The sequence below is a fragment of the Rhinatrema bivittatum genome, chromosome 14 (assembly GCF_901001135.1).
Source record: "Rhinatrema bivittatum chromosome 14, aRhiBiv1.1, whole genome shotgun sequence".
Taxonomy (NCBI): domain Eukaryota; kingdom Metazoa; phylum Chordata; class Amphibia; order Gymnophiona; family Rhinatrematidae; genus Rhinatrema; species Rhinatrema bivittatum.
This window is the reverse complement of record NC_042628.1, coordinates 21,252,005-21,270,613: the sequence shown is the minus strand read 5'-3', so window position 1 is coordinate 21,270,613 and position 18,609 is coordinate 21,252,005. Positions and strand designations below refer to the sequence as shown.

Genomic DNA, 18,609 nt, shown 5'->3' with positions numbered 1-18,609 from the left:
AAAAAATTGAGGCTCTTTCAATATCAAATCATCATATACATAAGAGGAAGGACAATTTGGTTGCTCAGCAATTTGTAAAATTTTATGGGAAACCCATCAAGGTCTGGAGATTTCATAAGCTGTGCTTTCTGAATACCCACTTGTCGCTCCAGTGGTTGAATAAGTAAATTCAATTAGTGTAGGCAGGCCCATTGAAGTTAGATAATGTCATATTGCCAAAGGGTCAGGTGATTGAGCTGAAAATAACTAGATCTAATATTTGGTAAATCACTTACACGGATTTGAGTTAGCTTGCACGACTCTACCAGAAGGTGTTTTCATAGACGTAATGAAACGAGTGCCACCCATCCCTTTCACAACACTTGTCATTAATTTCCCTGTTTTATTACCATAGTAAAAATATTTATACCTATAGTACATCAGGCCTTTTTTTTTTTTTTGCTCTTTGATGTACCAATGTATTAAGTGCAGCTTGAGCTTCTAAAAACCCGACCTTATTAGTAATACAAGGATGTTGCTCATGCACTCTTTTAGCTCTTTGCTTTTGACACTCTAGATGTAATCTCTCTTTATTGATGGCTTTCTGCTCAGCTGCCACAAAAGAAATATCACCCTTTAGAATTGCTTTTGCAGTTTCCCAAAAAAGCAACGGTTGATCCCTGTAACTCCGTTTGTCTCTGAAAATAGCTCCCAACACTGCTTTACATATTCCCAGAAGTCTAAATGCTTGTACAGTTAGGCAGGAAATCTCCATATTCTTTGAGAATATGATGGGTGAAAACCCGCCAGCTCTACCCCCATCACAGAATGGTCAGAATTTCTGCACCACTCACTTGGGCAAAAGATGCTCTGTTAAGTAGCAAATAATCTAGCCGCAAATATGCATTGTGTGCTCTCAAGACATGAGGTGAAGTTATTCTCCAGATCTCTACCAGATATTATGATAACACAAATAAGAAATGTCCAATAGCTTCTTCTGCGTTTACCCTTCACCTGGATTTGTTGAATGTAGAACTGGATCATGCAGGTAATTAAAGTCTCCTCAAATGAATAGGGTGGACTGCACCTGATCAACCAAAATCTTATAGATCTGGGTCTTCTGTAATTCTAGGCTCTTGGAAAGGAACCCTCTTCCCCACCAATATTGCTACACCCGCTTTCCTTGATCCAGACTGGGAAGAGTAAACCTCACCCACCCATTGCCACTTAAGTTTTAAATCCCCCTCTTCTGTTAAGTGCGGTTTCCTGCAACATTGTAATGTCTGCCTTTGTCAGGCTCTCTTAACCACGTTCCAGCTGACATTATCGCATGGCTGAGTTATGCATAAGAAATAAGTGAATAGAATATTTAAAACCAATAGCAGAGAGTTTGTTTTCACTCAATACACAATTAAGTGCTGGCATTCATTCTCCAGGATTTGGGGGAGGCAGTTAGGGTAACTGGCTTTGAAAGAGGTTTGGGGAAGTCCCTGCAGGAGTCCTTAGGCTGTTAGGGAAGATACTGCTCATTCCTATGCATTAGTAACATGGGCTCTGTTTACTGTTTGGCATTTTGCCAGCTACATGTGACCTGGATTGACCTCTATTGGAAACAGGATCCTGCAGTGGATGGACTCTTTGACTGCTGCTGTGTGGCACTTCGTATGACAGGGCAATGCCCACACTCCCTGATGCTAACTTGCCAGGAGCTACCAGTGGAAAAATGTAAGCTAAATCATAGAAACATAGAAATGATGGCAGAAGAAGACCAAACGGCCCATCCAGTCTGCCCAGTAAGCTTTCACATTTCTTTTTCTCATACTTATCTATTACTCTGACTGCTGAGGTCAGGGACCTTATTGGTAACTTTTTGGTTCTAATTTCCTTCCACCCCCCCCCCCCCCCCCCCCATTAATGTAGAGAGCAGTGCTGGAGTTGTATCAAAGTGAAGTATCAAGCCTAATTGGTTAGGGGTAGTAATCCCTGCAATAGGCAAGCTACTCTCATGCTTGTTTACCCAGCCTGTGCAATTTAGTCCTTGTTCATTGTCTGAATATAAATCATCTTTTCTTCATTTCCCTACCGTTGAGCTGTGCTGGATATGTATTCAAAATGAAGTATCAGGCTTAATTGGTTTGGGGTAGTAACTGCCGTTATAAGCAAGCTACTCCCACGCTTATTTGTTTACCCAGACTATGCAGTTCAGTCCTGGTTGGTAGTTGTCTGAATGTAAATCCTCTTATCTTCATTCCCCCTTGCCATTGACGCAGAGAGTGACACTGGATATGCATTGAAAGTGAAGTATCAGGCTTATAGGGTTTGGGTAGTAACCACTGCAACAAGCAAACTACCCCCATGCTTATTGTGAATGCAAATCCTTTTTCCCCACATTTCCTCTTGCAGTTGAAGCATGGAGTTGCTTTAACCGTGTCTATGTTTATTAAATAAGGATATTAATCTCCAGGTAGTAGCCCCCTGTGCAGGAGAGAAAGAGAAGAGCAGCAGGGGTACCCTCCCTGGTAGGGGTGGGAGTGAAGAGGGGAGGGTGGAAGGTAAGGACACTGCAAGTGCTGACACAAGGATGGGAGCATCACCCAGGACATTGATTAGCCTAGAGCCGGCCCTAATACTTCTTCCCCCCCCCCCCCCCCCAAGAAAGCACTGCAATCAAAGTTGAAGGCCAAAGTCATTTTATTTTTTGTGGCGGGCTCTGGAAATGTCCTTACAGCTGTGTAAGTGGACTCAGCTTCCGGAACCCAGGGCTTTTATGAGATGTTATCTGGTGAAACGGAACACCTTGCGTGTCATGGGCTCTTTTTAAGCCCTTTCCGTTCCTTGATCCTTCCAACCCCCTCTGCCTCGCTGTCCAATATTATTTCACGCATCGTAAGAACGGCAGGAAAAGCCCATCCGGTCAGCCCGGAAGAACAGGTTAAACGACAGCAAAGAGCGGGCACCCAGCTGTAACCCCTGAACGTGCAAACCGGGGCGGAGGAAAAGTTCACGTTCCAGATCGTCCAAGTTTGCCCGGACGGGTACCATCCTGTGAAACGATTTACCCGGCCGGAAATCATAAACCTCACGCGGAGAGCGAGCTGCAGGGGCGAGAACCTCTCCCGCCGAGGCCACGCCCACCCGCGGGATCTCCAGCGCTCCCTGGCGGCCCCCGGGCCGGGACTGCGGGCGTGGCACCGCTCCCTATTCCCGGCGCGATCGCTGCCTCCTTCCGTCTCCAGCGAGCGGGGCTGGCAGTAGCCTTGCTCCCACCTCGGTGAAGCAAAGGGCCAGTGATTCGTACAGCTCCGGCGTACAGCCCCCCCACCCACGAGCCAGGGGCCAGCGAGGGCCGCCTGCTTTACAGCGAGGTTGGGTGACTGCCGCGCGTGCTGCCGGCTGGCGACTTGCCGGGCTTCGCGAGAAAGCCACTTGGGGGTGAAGTGAGAGCCCGAGCTCGTTTTGATGCCTCGTCCTGAGCCACTAGAGAAAAGCCCTGGCTATTGTGGTAGGTGAGCTGCGAGCGGAAAAACAAGTTCTGACGGAGCCCTTAACCCACTGGGAGAAAACGCGCTGCCGAAGGCACAGCTTGTCTGATGTGTGTTCTTCAGTTTCGGGGGTAAAGCCCGTGCAAGAGCTCAGACATTCTGCAGCCGGTGATATTTGCATGCATTAGCATACAATTTGCTAGGCTTTATATTCAAAACTTTTTACATTGTAAAAATGCAGCCATTCTGGGGTGTTTGGATATTTTATTTTATGCTTTTTTTGCTTTTCTTTTTATCTTCGTTTTAGTTTTACTTTTTTCTTTTTAATTTCCATTGCTTCTCTGTTTCTTCTCATACCTGCTGTCCCTTTCCCCCCCCTAAAGAGGCCTTTTCTTTTGCTTGCCTCCACAGGTCTCCTCTTCTCTTAGATCCTGTTCCTTCCTCTCCTATTTGATCCCTCCTGCTGTCTTTCCTCCTTCCAGCTTCTCATCTCCCTCTCCTGGTGCTACCCTTCCAGCTTTCTTTTCATTCAGCCTCTCCTCCCTCCCACATGACCTCCTCCTGTGCTCCCCATCACAGGGCATCTCCTTTCCCCCTTCTTTCCCCGACCCCAGCCTCTTTCACTCGCTCCCTTCCCTCCCCTACTGGCGAAACACAGACCGTGCTGGGGGACGCAGTTCTTTCTCTTCTCATAGACGATGGGATTACTAAAGCAGTTTGACTAAAAGTTTTAGAAAATGAGTGAACCTGAATGCTCTGAAAAGGGTGGGGAAAAAGCCACCCAGTAAATGTACTCATCCCAAAATTAAGGCTTGGGTGTCAACAGCTGGAGGTCCATGCAGATGTCGTCAGAGAGAGGAATATGGCTGAGCCAGGAAAGATGTGGGAATAAAACTGGGGGAGCAGAAAATGCAGATTTTAAAAGCCAGCAACAACATAAGTGCCGTTTTCTCCCCCCAGAGCTTTCCTGCAAGCAAAACTGAAGAAGAGCAGCTGAGCCTCAGGATTCAGTGAGCGACGCTCCTCTCTCGCCAGTAATCATGAACTGGCTTTGCCAGTCAAAGGATTCTGAAAAATTCTGGGTAAGAATCGTTCTGTTACATTTCAGAATAAATGTAATGCTCCGGTGAAAGAGAGCGAGACGCTGGATACTTCAGTGGAAAATATGGTGACATTTTTGATCCAAACAAGGTTTGCCTTATCTGCTTTTCTACGGTTTAACAGGGTAATCTTCTTTGGATCACTGCACTTGTAGCCCACAGGTGAATGTTAACATCGAGTCAGTGCTGCTGTCTTCCTATTTAACCATGTAAGCCACAGGTGTTCACTTCCAATCCTGGAGGGCCACGCATGGGTTAGGTTTTCAGGATAAACCCTTATGAATATGCATGAGAGAGATTTGCATAGAATCGAGGCAGTATGCATGAAAATCCATGTCGTGCGGATTGATTAGGGAATTATCTTGGAAAAACCTGCCCCATTTGTAGCCCTCGAAGACTGGATGTAAATAATACTCCCATAGGAGTGGGCTCGGCCACTGGATAACTGGCCCCGATTCAAGCACTAGCAAATCCAGAATTCTAAAACACGTTTGTGGGTGCCACTAGCAGCAGTGAGGAGCCTTCTAAATCCCCATAAATAACATCTCAAAAAATAGCAATTTAGTACCCTGCACTAAACTGAGGTTTAAATTTCCCACTTGGAATCTTTATGCTGATGAAGATGCCGAGTGGGGAATCAAAACTTCCATTTAGTCTCTAAATATGCAATAATTTACAGTAAATTGATGATATTGGTAAGCAGTGTCTGGCTTGGTAATTTTTAATAATGTTTCAAGTTAGATATCCATAAGGGAACTATTGCTTATTCCCCTGAGTGGGGGAAGCTCTGGCCCATGGGCCTCATCTGGCCCATTGCTCAATTTCATCTGGTCCACGGCAAGACCCCTGGAAACAGTGAATTGTGGTAGAAGCTCCTGCTTTGCTCCTGCCAGCTACGCTCACTTGTTCTTCCCTACCCCCTTCCCCCCAAAAGAATGGATTATTTCTCCTCCCTGCCCCTCAAACATTTGATTGCTAATGCAGCCTATCATCTACAAAAGTTTCCCTACCCTTGGCTTATAGATAGCAGTCCATATTTGGCCATGTTTGGCTAAATTCAGTGCATGGTGCATTTTATATTATGTCATAGAACACGCCACACATAATCTGGTAAAGCAAAACTTAGTTTACTAAATGTTGTAAATATATGGATAATAAATCAGCAAAGATAAGTAATATCCAAATTGAATACAGTTTCACAGTAAGCTGTACATAAATCAATACAGGTAAATAGGAAACAGACAGAAATAAAGATAGCATATTAATCTAAGGACAACAAAGAACACTTCCCTTATATGTCTTCCATCTATATGATAGTGTCCTTGGAAATCCTGGAAGTTGCGAGCTCGTGGACCCCAAAAAGAACCAGCTGATTTGCTTTTTGTTCCTTTCAGATCATCCAAAGAAATGGGCAAATGCAATTCCTTATATATATCCCTCTGTAAGTTAGGTGTTTCAATTTCCGCTTTATCCAGGAAGGTAGTTCAGTTCTAGTCTTTTGATCTCCTCATTTGTTAAGAGACACCAAATGTCTTAATTCATTATCAGCTCATTGGTATCCATAGTAGTCTTAGTCTTTCATCTCCCTCGTTGTTAAGAGAGACCAGATGTTCCCTAGGGCCATCCCAGCTCTCCAGAGTGACGTGATAGTGTCTTGCCTTTATACAATCCTTATACTCAGCTTCTTTGCACTAATCATCAATCATTAGAGCCTGTTCTGATCCATCACAAAGTCTTCCAGGGATCTAGCTAAGCTGCCTAAAATTATCTTCTTACAGTTCAGACTTAGCCAGTCACATCGGGAGTTTGAAATCCCGCCTCACAGACTGGCCCTGAGATTGCTGATAACAAGAATTTCTCACTATATACAACATGTTATGTAAGAATGTGATTTTGGGGAAAATGGTGTGGCTTTTTCTTAGTGGGTGATCAAGTTTTAGTGGGGTGTTTTTGGTGGGCTTTTCCCTTTTGATTCCTACCTTTTTCAGGGTGGGATGTGTGAAAGGGACCTCCAGGGATGAAGTCATTTGGAGTAGCCAGCCAGTAGGCTGGCTAGCCTGGGGTCCCTACCTCTGGGAGTGGGGCTCTCCAGTGGTTTTTCTCATCAAGGCGCGAGGCCAGAGGCCGTGATGTGGAAAAGAGTTTTTTCCCCCTTGCAAAGAGTGTTCGCGAAACCAGGGTGAAACTCTGATGCTTCATATTCTATTTTCAGCAGGATAAAGAGGCCACATGTAACTTGATAAAATTACTTAATTTTATCCTGCTCTGTTGAGTTTCCCCGCATGAACATTAAAGATTCTCAGAACATAGTGCGGAGGAAACAGAAATCATGCAAAGGATAATACAAATCTTGAAATAAGTGTTTTCGGTATATGGGGAAATGTGGCAAGATAAGAAAATGACATCCTCCCCCACCCGCATTTCCTCTGGCTTGAAAAGCACTTTCATTGTTCAGTTCATTCCCAGAGGAATGGATGCAATGTTGCTTTAGCATTCTGGGAATATTGATGCCTGTACAGGACATATTCCTGTTCAGCCAGAGGCTTTTGGCCAGTCCCCATGCTTTAAAATTTAGTTTGTGTTTGTGGCACTTTCCTGTTCTATATTTACACTTATATACTGTTTTATTTTCTGAAAAGGAGACCCAAGACAGTTCACATGGGGTAAAATAATACATCCATAATATAAATACAATAATAATCCCTAATACAGATCCCCCTCTTATTAAAGAACATAAGTTTTCTTATTGGGTTAGAGTGAGGGTCCATCAAGCCCAGCATCCTGCTTCCAACAGTGACCAAATCAGGATAAAAGTACCTGGCAAGTACCCAAACATTAAATAGATCCCGTGCCAGTAATAAACAGTGGCTATTCCCCAAGTTAGCTTGACTATTACAAGTTTATGGACTTCTCCTCCAGGGACTTGTTCAAACCTTTTTTAAACCCAGCTACATTAACCATTTTTACCACATCCTTTGACAATGCATTCTAGAGCTTGATTGTGCATTGAGTGAAAAAGTATTTTCTCTGATTTGTTTTAAATGTTACTTACTAACTTCATAGTGCCCCCTAGTTGCTGAATTATCTGAGAGAGTAAATATCATTGACCTCTATCATATCCCCCCCTCAGCCAAGCTGAACAGCCCTAACCTCTTTAGCCTTTCCTCATAGGAGATCCGTTCCATGCACCTTATTTTGGTCGCCCTTTTCCAGTGCATCTATATCTCTTTTTGAGACATGGTGACCAGAATTGCACACAATACTCAAGATAAGGTCTTGCCATAGAGCGATACAGAGGCACTAGGATATTTTCTGTTTCATTCACCATTCCCTTCCTAATAATTCCTAACATACAGCCCGATCCAGTAAAGTCCGTGGGAGAGCGGACTAACGCCCGCTCTCCCGGCGCGCGCACCGGCCCCTCGCCGGTGCGCGCGATCCAGTATTTAAATTAGGCGACGCGGTGCAAACGAGGAAAAGGAGGCGCTAGGGACACTAGCGCGTCCCTAGCGCCTCCTTTTGGCCTGGAGCGGCGGCTGTCAGCGGGTTTGACAGCCGACGCTCAATTTTGCCGGCGTCTGTTCTCGAGCCCGCTGACAGCCACGGGCTCGGAAACCGGACGCCGGCAAAATTGAGCGTCCGGTTTTCGGCCCGACAGCCGCGGACCGAATTCAAAATTTTTTTTTTTTTTTACTTTTTTATACTTTTGGGGACCTCCAACTTAATATCGCTATGATATTAAGTCGGAGGGTGCACAGAAAAGCAGTTTTTACTGCTTTTCTGTGCACTTCCCTGGCGCCGGAAGAAATTAGCGCCGACCTTTGGGCGGCGCTAATTTCTTAGAGTAAAATGTGCGGCTTGGCTGCACATTTTACTTACTGGATCGCTCGGGAATACCTAATAGGGCCATCAACATGCATTTGCATGTTGAGGGCGCTATTAGGTGCCGCGGGTGGGCCGCGTGTTTTCCTCCCCTTACTGAATAAGGGGTAAGGGAAAACACGCGTCCAGAGCAGGGTGACAGTGCGCTCCGACGGAGCACACTTTACTGGATCGACCTGATTGTTTGTTTGCTTTTTTGACTGCCGCAGCACACTGAGCCGACAATTTCAATGTATTGTCCACTAGACCTTTTTCCTGGGTGGTAACTCCTAACATGAAACCTAACATCATATACGTACAGCATGGGTTATTTTTCCCTATATGCATTACCTTGCACTTGTCTTTTCTTTGCTAACTAATCAGATTACAAGAAACTGGCTACTTGAATGACCCAGAAAGAAAACGTGAATAGGTTATTGAGATTTTGTTTAATTTGGTATCTATATTTTCCTAAAATATACTAATTCTTGCAGTATACATGGTGCAGATTCTTATTGGATTTTTGTTTTATGTCATAACTGTATGAAGAGAGAGAATTTGTATTATGTTAATTATGTGAAATGACTGTGATGTTAAATATTTCTGTTTTATGTATTTCATGCCACTGTGAGCCCTGGTTAGAAGGGTGGGAACATAAGGAAAATAAATGAATAAATAAAATATTTACAGTGGTCCGGAAACCAATGAAAAGATTGCAGGTACAAAATGTTCTGTCAGCGCTGTTCATTTTGAAACGGGCGTTCTTGTGGTGCTGCAGATTCTAGCCTGCTCATTCGGGGGTAAATTTGCAACAGTAAATGCATGCGCAAGCTACATCAATTTTCAAAGAAAAATTACAACCTGTGGGGATAATTTTCAAAAGGATTTCACACATTTAGAACTGGATTTTATGCATGCAAATTTCACTTCATGTGCCTAAGTGGGCTTTTTGAAGATTGCTACAATAGTTTGTCGCATTTACAGACCTAGCTCCTTTGAAAATTACCTCCATAATGTTCGCATTGAAAATGATCCCACCAGAACAGTCCATGCACGGTTTACGGCTGCCGATCTGCGCGCAGGAAATGTGCCTGCGTTCTTTCAGAAATGCAGACGTATGCACCTCAGTCTGAAGCCCTTTCCAATTCCCGCCTGGGGAAGGTCTCCATTTGGTTCGGGTGGTCCTGAGCACTCAGGCGGGACACGCACAAGTAAATTTACCCCCAGAGCGGGCGGGCGATTTTTATGACGAGCCATTTTTTTTTTTTTTGCAGATAAAGCACCGTTTTTATGCGCAGAAGAGCCTTTGAAAATTACCCTCTCTGGGCTTAATGTCCTACCCTGAACCGTGCTGGGCTGTTAGACCTGGGCTTTAAAAAGATTGTGCCTTTGTGACTTCTTTGTAAACTCTCTTCATTGCATCCATCTTGGGTTTGCAGGATCTGAATCGGACGTGGTACGCAGACAGTCCTGATTTCAGCTGGTGTTTTCAAAGCTCCATCCTGAACTGGATTCCCTGCTTCTTTCTGGCCCTTGCGTCTCCATTTTACTTCGTCTACCTCAGACGCCATGGCAGAGGCTATATCCGAATGTCGCAGCTTCACAAGAGCAAAACGGTAAGGACTGTGCTTATCCCACCCGCTCCCGCCTCCCTTCCGCCCAACCTGTCCTGTTTCCCTCCTTCAAAAAAACGACGTGATTAGGTGCCAAAACCTTAGTCTAGCTCCCGTTTCTTTTCTTTATGGGCAGCTTTAATACTTTAAGAAAATCTGGTGTCCTCACGGCATTAAGATGCATTTTAACGTAGTAAAGACCGTTGGCCCACCTGGTCTTCCCAGCTTTTCTGCTTTGCGTTGCTAAGGATGCATCCAGGGCAGTTTCGCAGCCATGGGAAGGATTGACAGGTTCCTTGCTGCGGAATTGCTGCCTGAGATGCCCAGGGAAGACGGCTGGGGAGTCAGCACTTGGCCAGCCCATTCACTTCCTCCTCCCTCTCTTTCTTCACTTGCCAGTTTCTCCTCTTCCTGCACAGATCAGGCCCCGATAATAGGGAAAAGGTGAGCAGCACCATCTTGGGCTCCGTCGGGCTCCTTTTGCTGCCAGGGGTTGGTGGGGGCCTCGCTAGTGTGTTTTTTGTTTTTTTTTTAATCACGTGGCAGTACAGGGTGTCCCGCGCTGTTCAAAACGGAGAAAAAGGATGTGGCCTGAGGTGCTGCTGCTCGCCTCCTACTGCTGGCCCCGGCAACACAGCAGGGGGATCGGCAGGCTGAAGGAGGGCCTGAGAGATGGCAAGGGTAATGTGGAGGAGGGGCTAGGCTGGCTGCGTGTTTATTGGCACACGAGATGAGGGAGGGGAGAGAAAAAGGAATGGGAATGAGGGGATGAGAAATGGAGGTGGTGGGGAGGGAGAGAGATGAGGTGGAACTTGGCTAGAGCTGGGGGAGGGACACCTCGCCTGCTTCCCTCTGCACTCCACCATGATCCCAGAATATCTTCCTTCCCCCTCCGGGACCCCCTTCCCTCCAAGATTCCAGAACCTTCCTTTCCTCCTCTTCCCATCCTCTGTCTCCCTCCATTCCCTCTTTCTCTTCCCTCTTGCTCCATCCCTGATCCTCTCTCCTTCCTCCTTTGCTTGATCTTCCCTCCTTTTCTTCCTTCTTTCATCCCTTCATCTCCTCATTCCTGATCCTTTTTCCCTCTCCTGTCCCCGTCCATGAGATCTGCTCATCTCGACTCCCTCTGCACCGATACATGAGATTCGTCGCCCATAAAACTCCCAACAAAACTAAATATGTGCCTGGATAATTCATTTTGCTATTTTTAGTTTGCAAAATTAATTCCTATATACAAACGTGCAACAGAATTTTCTAATCCTTGCTGCGAAATCTACCCCAGAGCTGTTGCAGAAAGCCGGGGGGGGCTGCGACTGTATCTCTTCTGTTAACTGTAGAAACTGTGACTGCTTCTTACGCATCGCCCCTTATTTAAGTCAGCTTAGGTCCTCTTCCTCTGGTTCTCTACTTTCCAGGGTAGATGAGTGTACAAGTATTTTGCGGAGATTAAAGGGTCTGCAAATATTATAAAATAGAAAGTGTACAAATGTATTGAAGGACAAAACACACAAATCCAGGTAACCGAAAGGGTAGCATCAATGACAAAGTACAGCTCTGTCCCCCGACACGGGACCGAGCTTCGCAAGACGCCGCATCGGGAGCAGCAATACAGATGGTCAAAAACACATTTTAGTTCAGGAGGTCTCCGTAGCGTGATGGCAAAGGTGGCCCAGTTTAGCAGAGAACGCGTGGTGGAGTCAGCAATGAAGGTAGATAGGGGAAAGGCCACGGCAAAAAAAAATGCCGGCTTAGATGAGTTTCTTAAGGCAGCATCAGAAGTCCTTGCAAGGTATCGAGAAGAACAGAACCTTGGCAGGAAGAGCACAGGGTAAACGCCCGAAGGCGTCAGAAATGTTGAAGCCAACATTTTTTTCTCAGACTCCTTTCTCAGAAACCTTCGGAAACTTGGGAGCTCAGCTTCAGAATACAGGAGGCAAGTGAGCGCTTGCACCTAGCTGCTTTAACCCAAATGCAGTTTGAGCCGATGACCTGTGCTCTGCTTTGCTCTGCTGTAGCTCTTTCAGTCTTCTCAAGTCAAGGTGTTACAGCCCATTACAAAAAGCTGTAACATGTTTCTGTTCTTTTTTTTTTTATTAAGTGGAGCCATAAGTGTTGGAGCACATGCCCAAGACATCTGTTAGTACCATCTGAAGTTCCATGGGCACTTTAGGGATGACAGAGCAGCAAATCACATGAAACCAGAGAATTAACAAATGGCAACACTAAGGTGTTTGTTTTTTTTTCTGGTGGCTAACCGTGAAGACAAGATGATCTTACTTGGTTGACCCAAATGAGGGCTTGAGGCACAAAGTTCACACTCTAGAGTCAGGCCAGTCTAGTCCTGGTGATCAGATTTGCAGATGACTTAAATTATTCAGAGTTGTAAAAGTGGCAGTGGATTGTATTGAACGAAATGGATTTGGGGAATAGAAAATGTTCAAATACATAAATAAATAAAGTGTGGAAGGACCTTATCAGACTAGGAGGCTTGGCATCAGAATTGCAGCTGAAATGTAATGTGGGAAAGTGCAAAGTGATGCACTTAGGAAAAAATAATTCCAAGTGCAGGTACACAATGCTGAGACCTGTATTGAGTCTCTACCCAGGAAAAGGACCTTGGAGTCCTTGTGGACAGTGTTTGTTTATTTATAATAATTATATTCCACCTATAATGGCCCATGCTAAGTGGATTACAGGTACGTGGTTAAAATACAAATAACAATGAAATCCTCTGATCAGTGTGCGGTGGCGGTCATACAAAGCAAATTAAATGTTAGGAGTGATCCGAAAAGGAATGGAGAATAAAATGGAAAATATCATATTGCCTCTGGTTGCCCCATCTCAAGAAAGACCTAGCAGAACAAGAAAAGGTGCAGGTGAGAGAGAGAGAAAAATGATAAAGGGGATTGAACAGCTCTCCTGTGATGAGAGGCTCCGCAGGCTTAGGGCTCTTCAGCTTGGAAAAGAGACGGCCGAGAAGGGGACAGGATAGAAGTTTATAAAATCATAAGTGGGGTGGAATGCGTAAATAAAGGTTGGTTATTTACCCTTTCATATAATACTAAAGCAAGGGGACGCTTCGTGAAACTAACGAGCAGCAGATTCAGAACAGATCCTAGAAAGGACTTTTTCATGTAGTGCACTTATCAAGCTGTGGAAGACGTGATCAAGGCGACGAGCATAGCGGGGGTTTAAAAGAGGTTTGGACAAGTTCCTGGAGGAAAAGTCCATAACACGGTGGACTTAAGAAAGCCATTGCAATCCCTGGGAGCGAGGAACAGGAATTAGATCTTCTCTTTGGGATCTGTCAGGGACTTGTCACCTGAATTGGCCACCGTCGGAGACAGGAGGCCGGGCTCAATGGACCTTGATCCGACCCAGTATGGCACATCTTAGGTCATGCACCACTATATGCTGTAGATAAGAGTTCAGATCGCAGGTGAGAATTTCAGGACTTCGCTCCAGGTAAACCAGCCGTAGTTCCAAAAGCTCCGTTTTTTGGCTGACTTCACTAGGAGCTTTAGCTTAGTTTTACAGAGTTGGAATATATAGTATGTGCTGTAACTTCATTGGTCTGGACTACATGCGGTTGGTTCTTTATAACAAACCCTAGTTATACTATATGCAAGCTCTCGCCCTCTCAACCAGGCTAATCCTTATACAGTGCTTGCTGGTGCTATAGAAGTCCGATTCTTTTTAACATTAACTCCTTTTGCAGCAGACAAATTAGTTGATTTCACTCAGTTACAACTAGAGTCCCCTGAATTTGTTTGCATGGTCGCTTTAGGTTTTCTATGCTTGCATTTGCAGTAGGGCGTAATGAAAATGGCTGTTTAAAAGTAAAGCAGGGGACTGGCTCATGGGGTGGCCCTGCTCTGTTTATTGTTTGTTAATCAGCCGTCAGTGACTGGCATCTTTCTGCTTCTCGTTTCAGTGCCTCGGACTTCTGCTGGCTCTCTTGTGTTACATGGACCTTTTCTACACGGTTTGGAATGTAACGCATCATGTTCGGGAGGCCCCCGTTTCCTTAATCAGCCCACTGCTGCTGGGCTTTTCAATGGTAATTTGGATGAGAAGGGTGTTTTTTATTTATGTATTTTCGCTAACACCTTTTGATTACATTCTCTGATGCTTAATGATTTTTTTGTTTTTCATAGAATCATTGTTAGAGCTGGAAAAAAAAACCTTAAGAACTCTTCTCTCTACTCCCCCTCCCTCTAGGAAGGATCCCCCCCCCCTGTATCTGTATCATCCTAGCTAGACAAATGTCTGTCTAACATTTTCTTAAAATCCTTCCAAGGAGAGAAATTCTACACTTCTTTAAAAAAAAAAAAAAAAAAAAAATTGGTTTTGATGCGTACTGCAGTGAGGTGGCAACAGGATGGGAGTTGCTGTGCTGTGTGTTCCAGCCGGTTTATTTTTGCATTATCTGTCTTCCCTGCCCGGTTTGATGCAGTAAATTGTGTGCTGCCATTTATGAAATTATTAGGTGAACTTGGATAATCCTTGCGCCTGTTTACACCACACCCTAAGCTAGGTAGCCACCCATGGGAGCACGTGGTGCCAAAGAACAACCAAAAATAGAAAACTGACCCTGGGCTGTTCTCCATGGCTCCTGCGCTTCTCTGGAGCATTCAGAGTTTCAGTCCTTGCTGTTCGGATTTTGGTGGCATCTCCAGCATTATCATTACCTGAAAGCACCTGGTTTGAGTGAAAGATAACAATATGTAAACACACCGCAGTAAAGTGAAGTGTAGATATTCATAACGGGGGTGAGGTAATATGGGCAAAACACGCTAACTAGTCCCAAGTTGCCGTGACCTATCTTGCCTTGTCAGTAACTCCAACTCATTAGAGACGCTTCCAGACAGTTCTAGGCTTTCAGCTTCCAATTTCAGTGTTCTGGGTTTCGGAAACTTGATTTTAATTGAAAGAGAGAAAGTCCAGAGCGCTAACTGCTGAAAGTTTAAAAAAAAAAACGCACGCCCAGGACTGGTTTAGTGGTCTGAGTGGCCTGGAATTAGCTGATAGGAGATGGTTTCTCAATAGGCAGTTTCCTGGTTTGCTCTTTCATCTCTTTTGTTAATGACTCAGCAGTTTCTCGGATGGCAGTTTTCGGGCGAACACTTTCATTCTGACTTTTTTTTAAATTTTTTAATGACTTGGCTTTTTTTCTTTTTCCTGCTCTCTCTCTCTCTCTCAGGCTTCCAGCTCCATCGGGACTGGCCTCTGTTGGGCTATAGTACCATGAGACTTCTTGCACAACCATCGGGTGTTCTTTTCCCCTACTTTGTCTCCCTTTCGCTTACAACGACAATAATCCTCGGCCGAGGGGATCACGCACCAGGGCTGCTTCCAGAACCCTGCGGCTGTGGCCCCTGAAGCTCCCTCCTTCCCCAGGCACTGCTACCACTGCAGCATGCCCAGTCCCGGGTAGCCCAGTTAGCCCTTTGCATGCCACCGAGTCACTGGGACTGGCCCGTAAAACACCCAGGCATGGACTGGTCCTGAAGTTGCTTCTGACTAGTGTCCTGTTTAACCCCCAATTAAAGCCATCAATGGTGCTTATTTCAACTTTTGCAGATTTAACTTTGAAGCAAAGGAGCAAAAGACAAAAATTTAAAAGCAAAAATGACCATTTCAGTCTCGTTTATACTGGAACATTTTTGGTTTATTGATTGCAATCACAGCAGGCACCTTTAGGAAGGTCCGGACTTACAAAGTGGAAAAATGCGTGCGACTTTAATTATTTCACAGGCGCAGCTCTGGTGACTGAGCTGGGCCATTTCTGGGCGCTGAAGGTAAGGTGCTCGTGTTACCTGGGACCTTTTTTTCTTGCCAGAGGATCGCCATTGCCACCCACAGCACCTGCTCTTCTGCACTGGCCCTCCTCCGGGCATCAACTAGGCCTGAGCTTGCTTTAGCTTTTGAGATCTGACGACGTCGGGCATTCCTGGGCCGGTGCCAATAGAGATGCAGAGAGGTCGGTAGGCTGAAACAGCGTTCTCGTTCTCTACTTGATAACGAGAAAAAAATTACAATTTAAAATATCGAAAATAAAGTTCAGGCTTTTGCTTATATGTCATTAAATGTACAACTCTCAGTCTGAGGCTGTTTGAGAGGAATGAGGGCCATAGCATAACCTGGGTGGAACAATAGAATGCTTGCAGTGTCTTGATGTCTCTTAAGAGAACTTTGAAACCATCCAAATTATAAAACTTTCATTTTGAAATATTAATTGGTTCTTGTTATGCTACATTCCATTTTGCTTTAAAAAAAAAAATAAATCAGCAGCTACACTTATTATTTATTTATTTTTTTTAGCTTCTGGCTGTTTGTCTAATCCAATATGAAAGGATCCAAGGTGTTCAGTCTTCGGGTGTCCTTTTCCTTTTCTGGCTACTGGCCTTGCTATGCGCTATTGTCCAATTAAGATCGAAAATTTTATGGGCTCTTCGTAAGGTGAGTTCATTTAGTGTCTGTCTTTTAAATGGTTCCCCCCCCCACACACACACATTGCTCACTGTAGAGACCTGAATTGTAAGACTTAAGAATGAGAAGATCCCAGTGTGCTGAGTACAGAATTGCTTCCCAAGCCCTGCTTCACCCTATGCCTCACATTTGCATACAGCGGATTGGATAGCAATGCCGCGTCCCATCGAGGCATTCTGCAAAAGGGCAAAGGGTCATCTAGGAAGGTACGTCAAAGGGATAAAAGTAGCAGAAGCGTTAAGCTGGCCTCCCTCCCATCAAGAGACTAGGCCTTCCCCTCCCCTCCATGGAATTCAGCCATAAGCTGCACACTCTGTACTGCCTTCCTGGGGCACCCAGGAGGGGGTGAGGGCGTTAGAGGGTAAATCAAGTGCATGGATAACCCAGGAGATGGACCTGAAGCCGTTTTCTGCTAATGCTGATGTCTAGCACCAAACTTTACTGGTTTACTGCCACAGGTAGCATTTCGGGTTGAATTGTCAGGAGGGGTTTTTTTTCCCCCCCCCCCCCCTTTTTCATGAGCATAATGACAGTCCTTGGGTAGATGAGTCACTCAGCTTTCTGTAATCTGTTATAATGACTTAGCAAAGTACTCCCTACTGCACCTTGATTTCTTATTATTTTTATTATTAATAATTAATAGTCTGACATCTCCGTTTAATATCATTAACTTTGCAAACTTCTGAGTTATCAACCAGTCTCGGTCAACCCATAATATTTTCATACCAATGAAAACCTACAGTACATTCTTAAGGATATGCAAAGGATTCAATTATTGGGACAATGCCATGGTCTCCTTGTGCCAACCACAATGTCAAGAGGGCAAGGTCTGATAACCCAACCCAATGGAAACATAGTATGAGCATTTTTTTTATAGCCATCTGACTGCATTTCTTATTTAAGAACTTACTCTAGCAACAAATTGTATCTTTGGAAGACAGCCAAATGATCTTATGGAGGTTTTTCTCCAGGAAATTCTTACACTTTTTGGAGAAAGATTAAGACTTGTAAGATGGTTGTGTCTAGGCATGGTAAAGATGGGAAATGGCATGTCCAAGGTCTTGAATTCCAAGTGAAGAGAACCTTTTCCAAAATTCCAACATCTGCCCACACGTTTTCTAGAGATGTGCTTCGTTTTTTTCTACCGGGTCGTTTTTCGGTTCGAATACTTCGTGGTATAATTCGGGTCTTCTCGTTTCGTTTTCGGTTCGTTTGCCCGAAAACGAAACGAGAAACCCGAAACCGGACCGAAAAACGAATCTGTAACGAAGCGAAAAAAAAAAAACCACCCCAAGCATTTAAAAACATTTTTAAGCATTTTCGTACATATATAACAACCCCCCCCCATCCCGATCCCTCCCCAAGACTTACAAAGATCCCTGGTGGTCCAGCGGAGTCCCGGCTTCCATTTGCCATGCCCTCCGTGCCCTAGTTCGTGCCAGTGCAAGCCGCGCGCCAAAATGGTGCCGAATAGCCCGAACGACCATGTCACAGGGGCTTTCGGCGCTATTGGTCAGCCCCTGTCACATGGCCATCGGCGCCATCTTGTGCTCCTATCATGTGACAGGAGCTGACCAATGGTGCCGAAAGCCTCTGTGACATAGTATGGGCAAAGGCTATCGGCGCCATTTTGGTTACTGGCAGCCGAAAACGAAATCGCTTTCGGACCCTTGCTGGACCCCCAGGGATTATTGGCAAGCCTTGGGGGGGTCAGGAGGGGGCTCCTGACCCCCCCAAGGGGGTCAGGAGCCCCCTCCTGCCAGTAACCAAAATGGCGCCGATAGCCTTTGCCCATACTATGTCACAGAGGCTTTCGGCGCCATTGGTCAGCTCCTGTCACATGATAGGAGCACAAGATGGCGCCGATGGCCATGTGACAGGGGCTGACCAATAGCGCCGAAAGCCCCTGTGACATGGTCGTTCGGGCTATTCGGCACCATTTTGGCGCGCGGCTTGCACTGGCACGAACTAGGGCACGGAGGGCATGGCAAATGGAAGCCGGGACTCCGCTGGACCACCAGGGATCTTCGTAAGTCTTGGGGAGGGATCGGGGGGTGGTGTATTATAATTAATTTAAATTTG

The 18,609-nt window shown here is 45.3% G+C and overlaps 1 protein-coding gene across 5 annotated transcripts in view; it reads left to right on the top strand.

Annotated features, from left to right (window-relative positions):
- The first annotated feature begins 2,827 nt into the window (after positions 1–2,827).
- Positions 2,828–18,609, top strand: part of LOC115076055 (multidrug resistance-associated protein 1-like) — a 56,332-nt gene continuing 40,550 nt past the window's right edge. For 3 of the 5 annotated variants that reach the window (XM_029577158.1, XM_029577159.1, XM_029577155.1), the window contains exons 1-5: positions 2,828–3,481; positions 4,422–4,543; positions 9,862–10,038; positions 13,970–14,095; positions 16,360–16,497. In XM_029577158.1, the coding sequence (XP_029433018.1) occupies positions 4,502–4,543; positions 9,862–10,038; positions 13,970–14,095; positions 16,360–16,497 (483 nt within the window). In that variant the 5' untranslated portion in view covers positions 2,828–3,481; positions 4,422–4,501. Of the gene's footprint in view, positions 3,486–3,570; positions 3,593–4,421; positions 4,544–9,861; positions 10,039–13,969; positions 14,096–16,359; positions 16,498–18,609 lie in introns of those variants that run through there. The other 2 variants (XM_029577156.1, XM_029577157.1) reach the window with 2 other exon arrangements.